The sequence below is a fragment of the Antedon mediterranea genome, chromosome 2, assembly GCF_964355755.1.
Source record: "Antedon mediterranea chromosome 2, ecAntMedi1.1, whole genome shotgun sequence".
In the NCBI taxonomy this organism is placed as follows: Eukaryota; Metazoa; Echinodermata; class Crinoidea; order Comatulida; family Antedonidae; genus Antedon; species Antedon mediterranea.
In genome coordinates, this window is record NC_092671.1 from 2010398 (window position 1) to 2023206 (window position 12809).

General features: G+C 31.9%; 1 protein-coding gene across 1 annotated transcript in view; it reads right to left on the reverse strand.

Annotated features, from left to right (window-relative positions):
- The window catches only part of LOC140040021 (ankyrin repeat and IBR domain-containing protein 1-like), a 67319-nt gene that overhangs the window by 21776 nt on the left and 32734 nt on the right, over positions 1–12809 (reverse strand). The window contains exons 10-17 of the mRNA XM_072085643.1: positions 12466–12610; positions 10964–11133; positions 9627–9715; positions 9056–9186; positions 8480–8614; positions 5756–5915; positions 2793–2926; positions 1381–1590 (exon numbers count right to left, since the gene is read on the reverse strand). Coding sequence (XP_071941744.1) covers positions 1381–1590; positions 2793–2926; positions 5756–5915; positions 8480–8614; positions 9056–9186; positions 9627–9715; positions 10964–11133; positions 12466–12610 — 1174 coding nt within the window. The remainder of the gene's footprint in view (positions 1–1380; positions 1591–2792; positions 2927–5755; positions 5916–8479; positions 8615–9055; positions 9187–9626; positions 9716–10963; positions 11134–12465; positions 12611–12809) is intronic.

Sequence of the window (12809 nt, forward strand, 5' to 3'; positions counted from 1 at the left end):
TTAGCGACCAATGGTGACCATTCACAAATTGCTATTATGTTTCTATACACTCCAAAGTTATTTTATAATTACATCAAGTCAAGTCCAATTATTAAAACCTTTTTAGCTTCCTTAACACATTGACTGCCAAGGCATTTTCCGTAATTTCTGTCCCAGTGCCAAGTCCCGTTTGAGATGATTATATTGAGTGTGAGGGCGCCATATTCAATGCATGAGGGAATAAACACAAACAAACATATGACATTTATTTTTAGATTATCGTTTACGTACATCATTCATAAACTGCCATGCGATAATTCCTGTTCCAATCACCACTGCCAGCGATTCTACATACAATACAAAAGTGCTACGATTTTGACGTAGTATTACGTCTTGGCAAGTAGCGACACGCAATTTTTGACGTATAAATACGCCGTGGCAGTGAACGTGTTAAAAATGCAATGTAAATTATTACCAACCCGAATTCTTACTAATTTAGTAAAAAACAAAAATACAATACTGTAGTTATCACATTTATTTCTGTTTCCAATAATGTCATGATATTTCTCTTAGTTTGTGAATTTATATTATTATTTGGTATATATTGTAAATAAATTGTATAGCTCCTAACATGATTTATAACACTACCTTTGTTGAAAACTAATTTACAAAATAAGTGTTAAAACCATTTACTTTTGAACGATCATTCAATAGTGTGTACTATTGCATGCCATGTGACACAATCGTTCTATCAAATGACAGGAATTTATTATATAGTATGTTCTATAGCATAGTTTATAACATGATGCAGCAGAAAAAGGTCCATAAACAGAGAAGGACACATTTGATATAAAATTAATAATAATTATGCTTTAGGATTATCAGCACAAAATGAATCAAGATCTTGAGCTGGTAATAATATAATATTAATAACAACCATTATTTCAATTATGATATTGTGCAAAATAGGAGACAGATATGAGATTAAAAGGAAGCCTGGTGTTATTACGTCTCGCAATTTGACTTCATACAACTAGCCAATGAAAGGGCACTCGCTACAAATTCATTAGTAGTAATGCAAGTCTAATTATTTCCATCAGCAAATTAAAACAGTGCTAAGTACGAGGTCATTTTAAAAACATGGAAAGATAAGAAGTTTTAGGAGTGAAACTCGACTCAAACACTCTTTCAATTACATACTCGACTCAAAATCTCTCTCTCTTAGACTGATTCTGTCACAAGTACATCCTAGACATCTCAGAATCAAACTTTAGGGCGAATCCAGGATTTTTTAAACAGAGGATTGCAAAACTAACATGTAATATTAATAGTAAAAAATAGTTCATAATTTCATTTTAACTTAACTAATGAAGTCTATTGAATCTATTACAGAATAATTACCTCTTCATCAGTATCGTCCGAGTCTCTTCTTACTGGTTGTGTTCTTGGTGACGAGTCTGGGGGTAAGAAGCCCTTGCTGACTGCTGACAAAAACTCTCCTCGTTTACGTTGAACGATGACAGTGGTCATGATGACCTTGGGTCGAGGCGTGCAGAGGAACAACCTGGCAACCATCTGTGATAGTGTTTCACACGCTTGCTCTAATTCATCCTGCAACAGCAAAATCATTCAATATGATTTTCAGTCTATTATCTTATATGGATGCAAAATATGGGGGCATATAAAAGGAAAAGAAATTGAAAATATCCATCTTAAGCATTGTAAATATACATTAAATGTCCAGCAGTCGTGTCCCAACGAGGCAGCAAGAAGTGAATTGGGCCATATTCAATTAAAGTATTACAGACATATTAGAATGATAAGTTACTGGATTAAAATATTAATGATGGAAACCACAAGACTACCAAAAATATGCCTTCTTCAACAAAAGTCCTGGGCCGAGAAGGGAAGCGACTGTTGGGCACTAAGTTTAAATATATTCTTAACTATTACGGATTTAATTATATTTTTTATTTAAATTATATAAATAATAATTTCTTACACAATTTCAGCCAGAGGGTATACGATACAGTTTTACAGAACGAAAGAGAAATTCTCCAACAAAACCCACGTTTGCGATTTTATAATTATTTTAAAGCTGATTATGTTACAGAAAACTATTTACATAATTTAAATTTTAAGTTCAGAACACTTTTATCATTTTCGATTTCGTTTATTTTGTAATACTGGGGAAATTGAAGACAAATTTTTATTTAGCTGTTCTTTATACAACAACCTGAGACAGAAATCAAAATAAATATACCTATTTGAATTATGTATTTAGAAATAAAAGAGAATTAAGACTGTTTGCTATATACATTGACAAAAGTTTTAACTTAAGGAATGTCCAAATCAAGAGAAATAATTTTATTTTAATGTTTTAGAAAATGCTTTAGTTTAAGAAACGACCGCCTAAATATTGATTCATGTTATTATGTAATATAGGTCAAAGGTCAAAATTACGAATAAAGAAAGAAAGAAAGAAAGAAAAGTCATACACCTAACAGACTAAAGCTCTGTCTAAAACAAAAAGTGTGATGTGCCCAAATATGGTAGTGAAATGACATCATCATGTCCATATTATGGGCACATAAAATTTTGTTGTCACATAAAGTTAAGCTCTGTCTACACTATCAAACTTTATGTGATGTGCCCATATTTGGACCTGATCACATATGGTATCACTACCATATTTGATCATATCCTACCATATTTGGGCACACCACATTTTTGTTGTCACATAAAGTTTGATATTGTAGACAGACCTTAAGACACACATACACACCTAATTGAGTTGAAACATAAAACATTACCTGCATAAATTCAAATATTTGTTTACTTCCATCCTTGTCTTCCAAGTAGTAGCCATATGCATATGAGTATTTCAAGATGTGTCTTGCTTTCAACAATTCAATTATTGCATCCTTGATGAAATCAGTATCAGAAGCTAAAAAAAGACAAAAAGCTACATAATTGCATGTATTTATTTGGGGCACTCTCTTTCTGTGAGCAATTGCATTTTTTAGTTTATCCAGGTAAGTATGCATAATTGTAATAGAAAGGAATAGTGTTTTCTTTCTGGCTGTTTTACTTTATCAATTTGATTTAGCTTTTTGCTTATTTTATTTGTATCTCCATTGAGATTCAGCCACTGATACCCACAGCATTGTCATTTTTTCAGTGCTTATTTTATTTTGTATCTCTATTGAGATCCAGCCACTGATACCCACAGCATTGTCATTTTTTCAGTGCTTATTTTATTTTGTATCTCCATTTAGATCCATCCACTGATACCCACAGCATTGTCATTTTTTCAGTGCTTATTTTATGTTTTATCTCCATTGAGATCCAACCACTGTATCATTTTTCAGTAATTTGAATTTATTATAATGAAAGATCAAATACATCACCATTTCTGAATTTCTATTTTAGAAAATAAGCCAGCAATAACATTGAATACTATTTGTAAATTTAATAAATTATAGTTAATAAGATTTGTAATTGTAATCATAGGATGTTTTCCATTTAGAAGTTGGATCGCTTGTTATAATTACATCAGTGTATTTCATACATTAATGTTCTTTACCTAATGAAATAGAAACACAGTCCTTTGCAAAGATAAGATTGAATCCTGTGTTGGTAAAGTCTTACATGATTACATTATTCAATTTCGTGAATGAGATTAAGCAAACTGGATTAAGTGATTATAATATCAAAATTTGATGGGATTAAATTTGTGAAATAGAAAATGATGAATGATTGAGATTTAGAACATTATAATGAAAATGGAATATGGTTCAATACAAAATAATACACTGATTTTCCATACTGTATCTTAATTATGAACATTCCATGATACAGTGTCACATGTTTGTCCCAAGTTACAACTGTTTCATAGAAAATAGGTTAAATTTAAGAAAATGTCACCTGTGATACTGTATTAAGAAATTTGCATATGAACATTGATATACTATGACATTTCCCTAGATACACTGGGAGAATCTTGAAATACAACTTATCAACTGTTTTGAATAATACAGTAGAACCTCTATTAAGGGGACACCTTTAGAACCTAACAACGTCCCCTTGTTATAAGGTTCCTATAATAGGGTTTAGCTGTAGTGTTAAAACATTATTTCCCCTTGTTATAAGTGTTCCTATAATAGGGTTTAGCTGTAGTGTTAAAACATATTTCCCCTTGTTATAAGTGTTCCTATAATAGGGTTTAGCTGTAGTGTTAAAACATATTTCCCCTTGTTATAAGTGTTCCTATAATAGGGTTTAGCTGTAGTGTTAAAACATATTTCCCCTTGTTATAAGTGTTCCTATAATAGGGTTTAGCTGTAGTGTTAAAACATATTTCCCCTTGTTATAAGTGTTCCTATAATAGGGTTTAGCTGTAGTGTTAAAACATATTTCCCCTTGTTATAAGTGTTCCTATAATAGGGTTTAGCTGTAGTGTTAAAACATATTTCCCCCTGTTATAAGTGTTCCTATAATAGGGTTTTGCTGTAGTGTTAAAACATATTTCCCCTTGTTATAAGTGTTCCTATAATAGGGTTTAGCTGTAGTGTTAAAACATATTTCCCCTTGTTATAAGTGTTCCTATAATAGGGTTTAGCTGTAGTGTTAAAACATATTTCCCCTTGTTATAAGTGTTCATATAATAGGGTTTAGCTGTAGTGTTAAAACATATTTCCCCTTGTTATAAGTGTTCCTATAATAGGGTTTAGTTGTAGTGTTAAAACATATTTCCCCTTGTTATAAGTGTTCCAATAATAGGGTTTAGCTGTAGTGTTAAAACATATTTCCCCTTGTTATAAGTGTTCCAATAATAGGGTTTAGCTGTAGTGTTAAAACATATTTCCCCTTGTTATAAGTGTTCATATAATAGGGTTTAGCTGTAGTGTTAAAACATATTTCCCCTTGTTATAAGTGTTCATATAATAGGGTTTTGCTGTAGTGTTAAAACATATTTCCCCTTGTTATAAGTGTTCATATAATAGGGTTTAGCTGTAGTGTTAAAACATATTTCCCCTTGTTATAAGTGTTCATATAATAGGGTTTAGCTGTAGTGTTAAAACATATTTCCCCTTGTTATAAGTGTTCCTATAATAGGGTTTAGCTGTAGTGTTAAAACATATTTCCCCTTGTTATAAGTGTTCCTATAATAGGGTTTAGCTGTAGTGTTAAAACATATTTCCCCTTGTTATAAGTGTTCCTATAATAGGGTTTAGCTGTAGTGTTAAAACATATTTCCCCTTGTTATAAGTGTTCCTATAATAGGGTTTACCTGTAGTGTTAAAACATATTTCCCCTTGTTATAAGTGTTCCTATAATAGGGTTTAGCTGTAGTGTTAAAACATATTTCCCCTTGTTATAAGTGTTCCTATAATAGGGTTTAGCTGTAGTGTTAAAACATATTTCCCCTTGTTATAAGTGTTCCTATAATAGGGTTTAGCTGTAGTGTTAAAACATATTTCCCCTTGTTATAAGTGTTCCTATAATAGGGTTTAGCTGTAGTGTTAAAACATATTTCCCCTTGTTATAAGTGTTCCTATAATAGGGTTTAGCTGTAGTGTTAAAACATATGTCCCCTTGTTATAAGTGCTCCTATAATAGGGTTTAGCTGTGGTGTACATATTTCCCCTTGTTCATTTCACAGGAAAGTGTCCCCTTAAAAGGAGGTGTCTAAAGGTATGGTTTCTGCTGTAGTTAATTAATATTCATTTAATTTGAATAAATTTGCATAAAATTAACAGACAATAATACATACCAGCAGTACAGGCCTTTGTTCCCTCTAGAGCTTTCATCTTCATTGTGACTCTTTTTTTCAACGGTTCTTCCAGTTTCAGACTATTTTCGTGATTCTTATACCGCGTATAGTAATGCAAAAAACGGTTCAGGCATATCATCTCTTGATTCTTCTTCTCAGCCTGAATGATATTAAATAATTTTGTAACAAAATTTTATCAAAAAAATCAAAATGTTTATATTTGTTGTTACTATGTAGGCCTAAAATACATTTTGAAAATCATTCAGGTTGGGTTAGACAAGACAGGGATGTAGTAAGGTATATTTAATAAAAATGGACCTGAAATGGATTTTCGATTTTTTTCATTTTAGAATGATGTTTTGGGGGCTATTAGGTGTTGCTAGAATGTATATTGTTACAAAATATAAATTCGCCCTTTTGGGGAAAGCCCCATTTGAAAATCAACAAAATTCGCGGGTGACGTCACTTTGCGAATATATTCCTATCCCTCCAATGGACAATTTGCAGTTTTTTGGCTATAACTCTTGAAATATATGGAGTATTTTCTAAAAAATGCTTGTGCATTTGCAGAAACGTATTTAGAATTTTTTTAGATAACATTATTACCGTATAAACGGTTATTCATCGAGTAAATGACAATTAAAAATCTTCAAATCAACGTTTTTTTTCTGGCAATACCGAAGTTAGCCTGGCAACGTTGTCCGGGATACAGCGACGTGTGCAATGATGCGTATCCATATTTTCCGTTCGTGTATTTTGTATATCGTTCGTAATTTATACTGCTGAAATGTGTTAGTTTCTTTATTTTTTAGTTTAGCAGAATTAAATTAGTAATATCAGATGATAATTTATTTGTCACGAATCAGGCAGTTTGAAAACAAATTTTATTCATATTTTACTTTGGCTTGACAATGTGCAGCAAGTTGTTGATATTGCTTTGGTCCTTGGATGCACACTAAACGGAGCCTCGCATGTGGGTGGGTGGTGGATCGCGCGCTGGGGGCCTAGGCCTAGTAATGATTTGGGAGGTAGGCCTTCTAAATTCGGGTTTTAGAACAAAGTACATTTTAGGGACCTATATTTCAACAACATTAGATATTGAATAAATTAGTATTAGTGTCAACGCTTCGCGTATCTTTCCAGGCCGTCGATCATTCACTGACTATCGGGCGGCATACACGCTCTCGATATCGTCGTGTGTATATGTGACATCGTGAATATAGAGGCTCCTGACGGCCGTTGAAATAGAATATTGCAATGGCGTGAGTAATTTTCGCTAATTTACCAAGGTATCTTAAAATTTCGTTTTTCTCAAAATACTATACATTTTGTTTTTATTTGTATGGGCTTGTGTTAATTTGATACATTTAAATAACATGTGTGAATTTCTTGAAAATCGAAAGTCCATTTCAGGTCCATTTTAATTGTTGACCAAGCACCTTTAAATTGGTAGCACTCACAATATGTGGTGCGCACAAGAAACAAAACAAAACAGAAAAGAACATATTGAGGAAAAAAAGATATGAGATATGAATAACTAAACTATAACTACTTTCTGTTATCGTGTTATATATCTGTTTTGAAATGAAAATTTAAAAAAATAAATAAAAACTATTTACAAGGAACAATACATTACTATAAATCATTGGGAGTACTTTAAAAGATCCATCACTTTATTCACATGAATCATACATATAAAAACAATGATTTAAAAATTGTTTGAAAAAGAAAAGTAACATTTCAAAATTGAAAATAAAATATAAAAGTATGAAATGAAACATGTGAAGGGACGTAAGCGAATAGCTTTAAGTGTACAGCTCATGATAATAGTAAAACATGTGAAGGGACGTAAGCGAATACCTTTAAGTGTACAGCTCATGGTAATAGTAAAACATGTGAAGGGACGTAAGTGAATAGCTTTAAGTGTACAGCTCATGGTAATAGTAACATGTGAAGGGGCGTAAGCAAATAGCTTTAAGTGTACAGCTCATGGTAATAGTAAAACATGTGAAGGGACGTAAGTGAATAGCTTTAAGTGTACAGCTCATGGTAATAGTAAAACATGTGAAGGGACGTAAGTGAATAGCTTTAAGTGTACAGCTCATGGTAATAGTAAAACATGTGAAGGGACGTAAGTGAATAGCTTTAAGTGTACAGCTCATCGTAATAGTAAAACATGTGAAGGGACGTAAGTGAATAGCTTTAAGTGTACAGCTCATGGTAATAGTAAAACATGTGAAGGGACGTAAGCAAATAGCTTTAAGTGCACAGCTCATGGTAATAGTAAAACATGTGAAGGGACGTAAGTGAATAGCTTTAAGTGTACAGCTCATGGTAATAGTAAAACATGTGAAGGGACGTAAGTGAATAGCTTTAAGTGTACAGCTCATGGTAATAGTAAAACATGTGAAGGGACGTAAGTGAATAGCTTTAAGTGTACAGCTCATGGTAATAGTAAAACATGTGAAGGGACGTAAGTGAATAGCTTTAAGTGTACAGCTCATGGTAATAGTAAGAAACAATTATACTGATTGTCAATAGATATATAAACGATAAAAAGTTATTGAAAAAGAAATAATAATTATCACAATCATAGCATACATCAAATACAACCAGTAGATGATTTAGTGATGGGGTTTGCCGTAGTGTTAAAACATATGATCTTTAAAGTAGTGGGTGTCCGAATGTCATTGTTGGGTGACAATAATTTGAGATGTAACTTACATCTTCTCGATCCGTCTCCATTTTGCCGTGTACCTTCTGGACAGCTTCAAAGCGATTGCAGCGAAAATAACCACCAGTCTCTGAACTGTGCTTATTCCAAGGCTCCAAACAAACCCAGCAAAAGTCATTCTTGCACTGTTAACAGAAAAAAAGAATCAAAGAGTGAAAAATAGTAGAATTGACAGATTTGATTTATTTTGATACCATACACAGAAAATAGATGAAAACAAAAAGCGCAATCAATTCGGAAAAACATGGAGAGATGTAATTGTAAATAACTTAACCAGTTGGGGAGGGGTAAGGTTATGCAGGCTAGTTATTGAAAGATATTTTGAGGATTATTTCAATATTATACTACTGCAGTTAATGTAGTAACTACATATTGCTACAGGAATAACATACACAATTTTAGTTTGTTTTTGATGCTAAGTTTATGAATGCAGTCATTGCAAGAAACAGTGTGTATGATACCCAGAAAAAGTTTTGGTAAATACTTGCATAAACAGGTTAAAGACCAAACAAAAAATGTAGTTACTGCAGCAACAGCAGTAAAATAATGTTGTCATGGTGCCTTACCTTAGTACATTTCATGTGATTGCAGCCTTCGTTCTTTTGTATTGGTGATGTGCATTTTGGACAAGGTTTTGAGTTGGTTACAAGCCAGAGTAGGTTGGCCACCGATTCGGATTCCTGCGCTGTTCCACTTACTAATTTTATAAAAAGATTATTACAAATTAAACTCTGTCTACACTATCAAACCTTATGTGAAAAAAAAATGTGATGTGCCCATATATGGACATGATGATGTCATATCACCAAATTTGGGCACATCACACTTTTTTAAGTTAGACAGTGTAGACAGAGCTTAAGACTCCAAATGTGAGGGACAACATTACGATAATAATAAGTATTCTCATTGTACTGAGAATTCAGTACAATTGAATCAGAATATAGTAATATAAAACTCCAAATGTGAGGTATCTTCTGCAATCCTTCTATGATGATTTATTAAATATCAAAATGTTAAATGACTCGGTCTCAAGATCTAATCTTATGTTATAAACTTACATACTTTATTATCATTTAGGCTTCAAAATAAATTTCATCAATAAACTTTAATATTCATTGTTTATATACTTCTACTTACATTCCTCTGGTTTGACTTCACTTGTCTTTTCTTTCCATTTCTGTAAATTACTACAGCTACAAGGCTCATGTGGTTCTCCACAACATTCCCTATTAAAAACAGAAAACTTAATAATTTAAGTATATAAAAAGCAAAGGCCTATTTCCTTCCATTGAGGAAATGACAGTCAAAGGGTTACTGTACGTTCAAAATATAATAAGTGTTCGTGTAGGAGAAAAAAAATTGTTTAAAGGAGTATTTTGCATAAAAAAAAAATTCTCCCTAAAAAAAAAGAAATATTTTATTATATTAATAACAAGTGTAGTATTTTTAACTGTATCAATCAAACACCTTTATATTTAAAAGTTCTATTTCTAGATGTCCATTAATTTCATTCTTTTAAATTTTATTTATAAGAAAATTATTTTTTCTGCCTTCACTATCATATAAGTTATTAATTATTAACTTCTCAGATTGGATAAAAAAAAGAAGAAATAGAAAACAAATACAGTAAAGTCAATTGATACATTTTACATACTTAGGGTTAGGTACTTTACTTTAGGCCATATCAATAAAACGGTTTTATTTTTTCATTTTCCAAATGGCTTAGTTGAGGTTATCACAAAAAGCGATGGATTAGAGAAAGGTGAAGATGCCATGTTTGAATTTGCGTCATTCTTTACAATAATAGAATGTGTGGTGCGATCTTTGTGAACCATTTGTTTGTTTTAATATGTATAATTAATTAATCATTATTGTTGAACTATTTTTACACTGGAAATGACGTAAAACTAAATGTAAAGATTCATTTTATTTGTTTATTGTAATCTACAATAATGTTCAGACAGAAATATAAACTTTTAAATATATATTTATATACCGCACTGCACATAATATTGTTAAAATATTAGTAAAATTGTATTTTGTATGTGCAAGGCCCTAGGGAAGAACAACCATGTGTTGATCTCAGTTGTTTAATAAAGTTGAATTGAATTGAATTGTGAGTTTTGTAATGTAATGTTTTATACTAGAATAAAAAAATGTCTTTATTTTGAAATAAAGCCACAGAAACTGTTCATATTTATGTAGTAATTTAATCATACTGTTAAAGTATGTATTTTAATTTTATGGTAATTAATTTTAGAATGTATATTCTTTTTATGTGTATTGGAATTTAATTACATTTGAACTAAATAAAACATAAAATATGCTATAACATTCAATGTACTGGATGAATACCCATTTTATAGATTCAATTTCCTGCCTGAAGAGTAACAAACGGTTAATTACCATTGCTTTTAGGATTTTTTATAAGACAATAAATCTTGTAATTTAAATAAATAATTATAATAACCAACCAACAGAAACTGTGTCCCTGACTACATGTGACCGCTCTTGACATGGGAGGGGGTGATGGCGTCCTTCGTCGTCTGTTATTGGACGATGGTGGGTCTTGAGGAAGTTTTACTGCGCAACTGCATCCAGGCTTGGGGCACCATTTTATAAATGGATTTGTGTCCACAAAAGCCTGCAAAATACAAGACAAGAATTTATGTATAGTGAAGTGTAAAAAGTTAGTTTTCTTGATCCAGACTTTAGTGAAGCTGTAGTATGGTAGTTAACAATACTAAACATGTATGAATGCTGGTTTTTTGTCTCACACAGATATGTGGCTATTTCTCATGCATCCATAACATATTTAACTTGCCCTAGAAACAATAACATAGGCCTACGCCTTACTAATTAATTGGAGAATAAGTTAGCCCTGGCCTATGTTTATACGTATTATTCTGGTCAATAGCACAGGAATGGCTATCAATTTGGTGTTACCATGGAGAAATAAGTTAACTTATTTCTCCATGGTGTTACATAAAATATCCCAATACATGGAGTCTGGTAAATCAAAGCTAATCCAGATTATGTTGATTAGAACATAGAGGGCAGCAGGCATAAAAGTATTGGGATCAAGTTAAATTAATTTAGCTCCAAAACTACTTAAAGTAATTTACTTTCACGTAAACCAGCACTGACGTAAACCCATAACACTGTGCTTTATTTGTAGCATAGGGATTTGGATTCGACAGTCGAAGAATTTGACTGTCAATATTTAACCTTTACTATAGCAGCCGCAAAATAAATCATACCAGATATTTTTAGGTCGGGTCAAAGAAAAGGTTAGATTTTAAATGCGGGTTGACAGTTTCTTATGTGTTTTAAGTAGCCTTGTTAATGTTCTCTGTCACCTAGATCAAGTAGGCACAAATCATGCTTAAATGTCAGTACAACGAAATACTTTGAATAGTAAATTTGTACAATTACACTTCTGGGGCAAACAACCTAGTTCAAATACTATGCTAATTTGTCTCAATTCTTGTAAATGTCAAAATATTTCCAAAAATGTCTAGGTTTTAACAAATACCAACAGTGTTAGTTGATCATAATTAATTATTAATAATAAAAACAATATCAAGTCAATGTGAGAATGAAATGGCTTATGGGGAAAAACCTCTAAAAAACAATATTTAAGAAAGACATTTTGAAAGCTCAGCTGCATAAAGTGACTAACCCATGAGCAAAAGTTCTGCACAGTAAAAGACTATGATGATTTTATTTTTATTTTGTTTGTTTATTTATTATTTTTTTTATACTAGGTGACCTCTTCAGTCAAATATTGGTCTCCCAGAGGTCACAGTTACGATCAGTGGCTGTGTGAACTAGTACCGTGGCAGGTTTAAAAGCATAAACACAGTAAAGTTTGCTATACACAATATGAAGTTGAGTAAGACTTGATTTTACTGTTGTTTACCTTACTTTCAGACATGCTGGTCATGTATGCATCACATGCTCATGGAAAACTTACCCTAATGTCAAACTGCAGGTATTTCCTTGCTATATCTCTTGGTACAACATCTTCTACCACCTCAACTGGAACAAGCTTTGGACAATTGTACGCTGGACACATTATGTTATGAATATCACCTTCTGTTATCTTACCAGTTAAATATCTTAAAGACAAAATAACACAAATTTATGTTTACTATATATTATACATTAAAATTCTTTTATTGCCCAATGGAAATAACAAAATAAGTATCTAAAATTAGAATGGTTCGGCAGAATAGTCTGTATGCAGATACACTGTCCTCATTCTACCATTACACAATTTAGAAGTAGAGTGGATGGTCTGTGTCCCCAAAATATTCG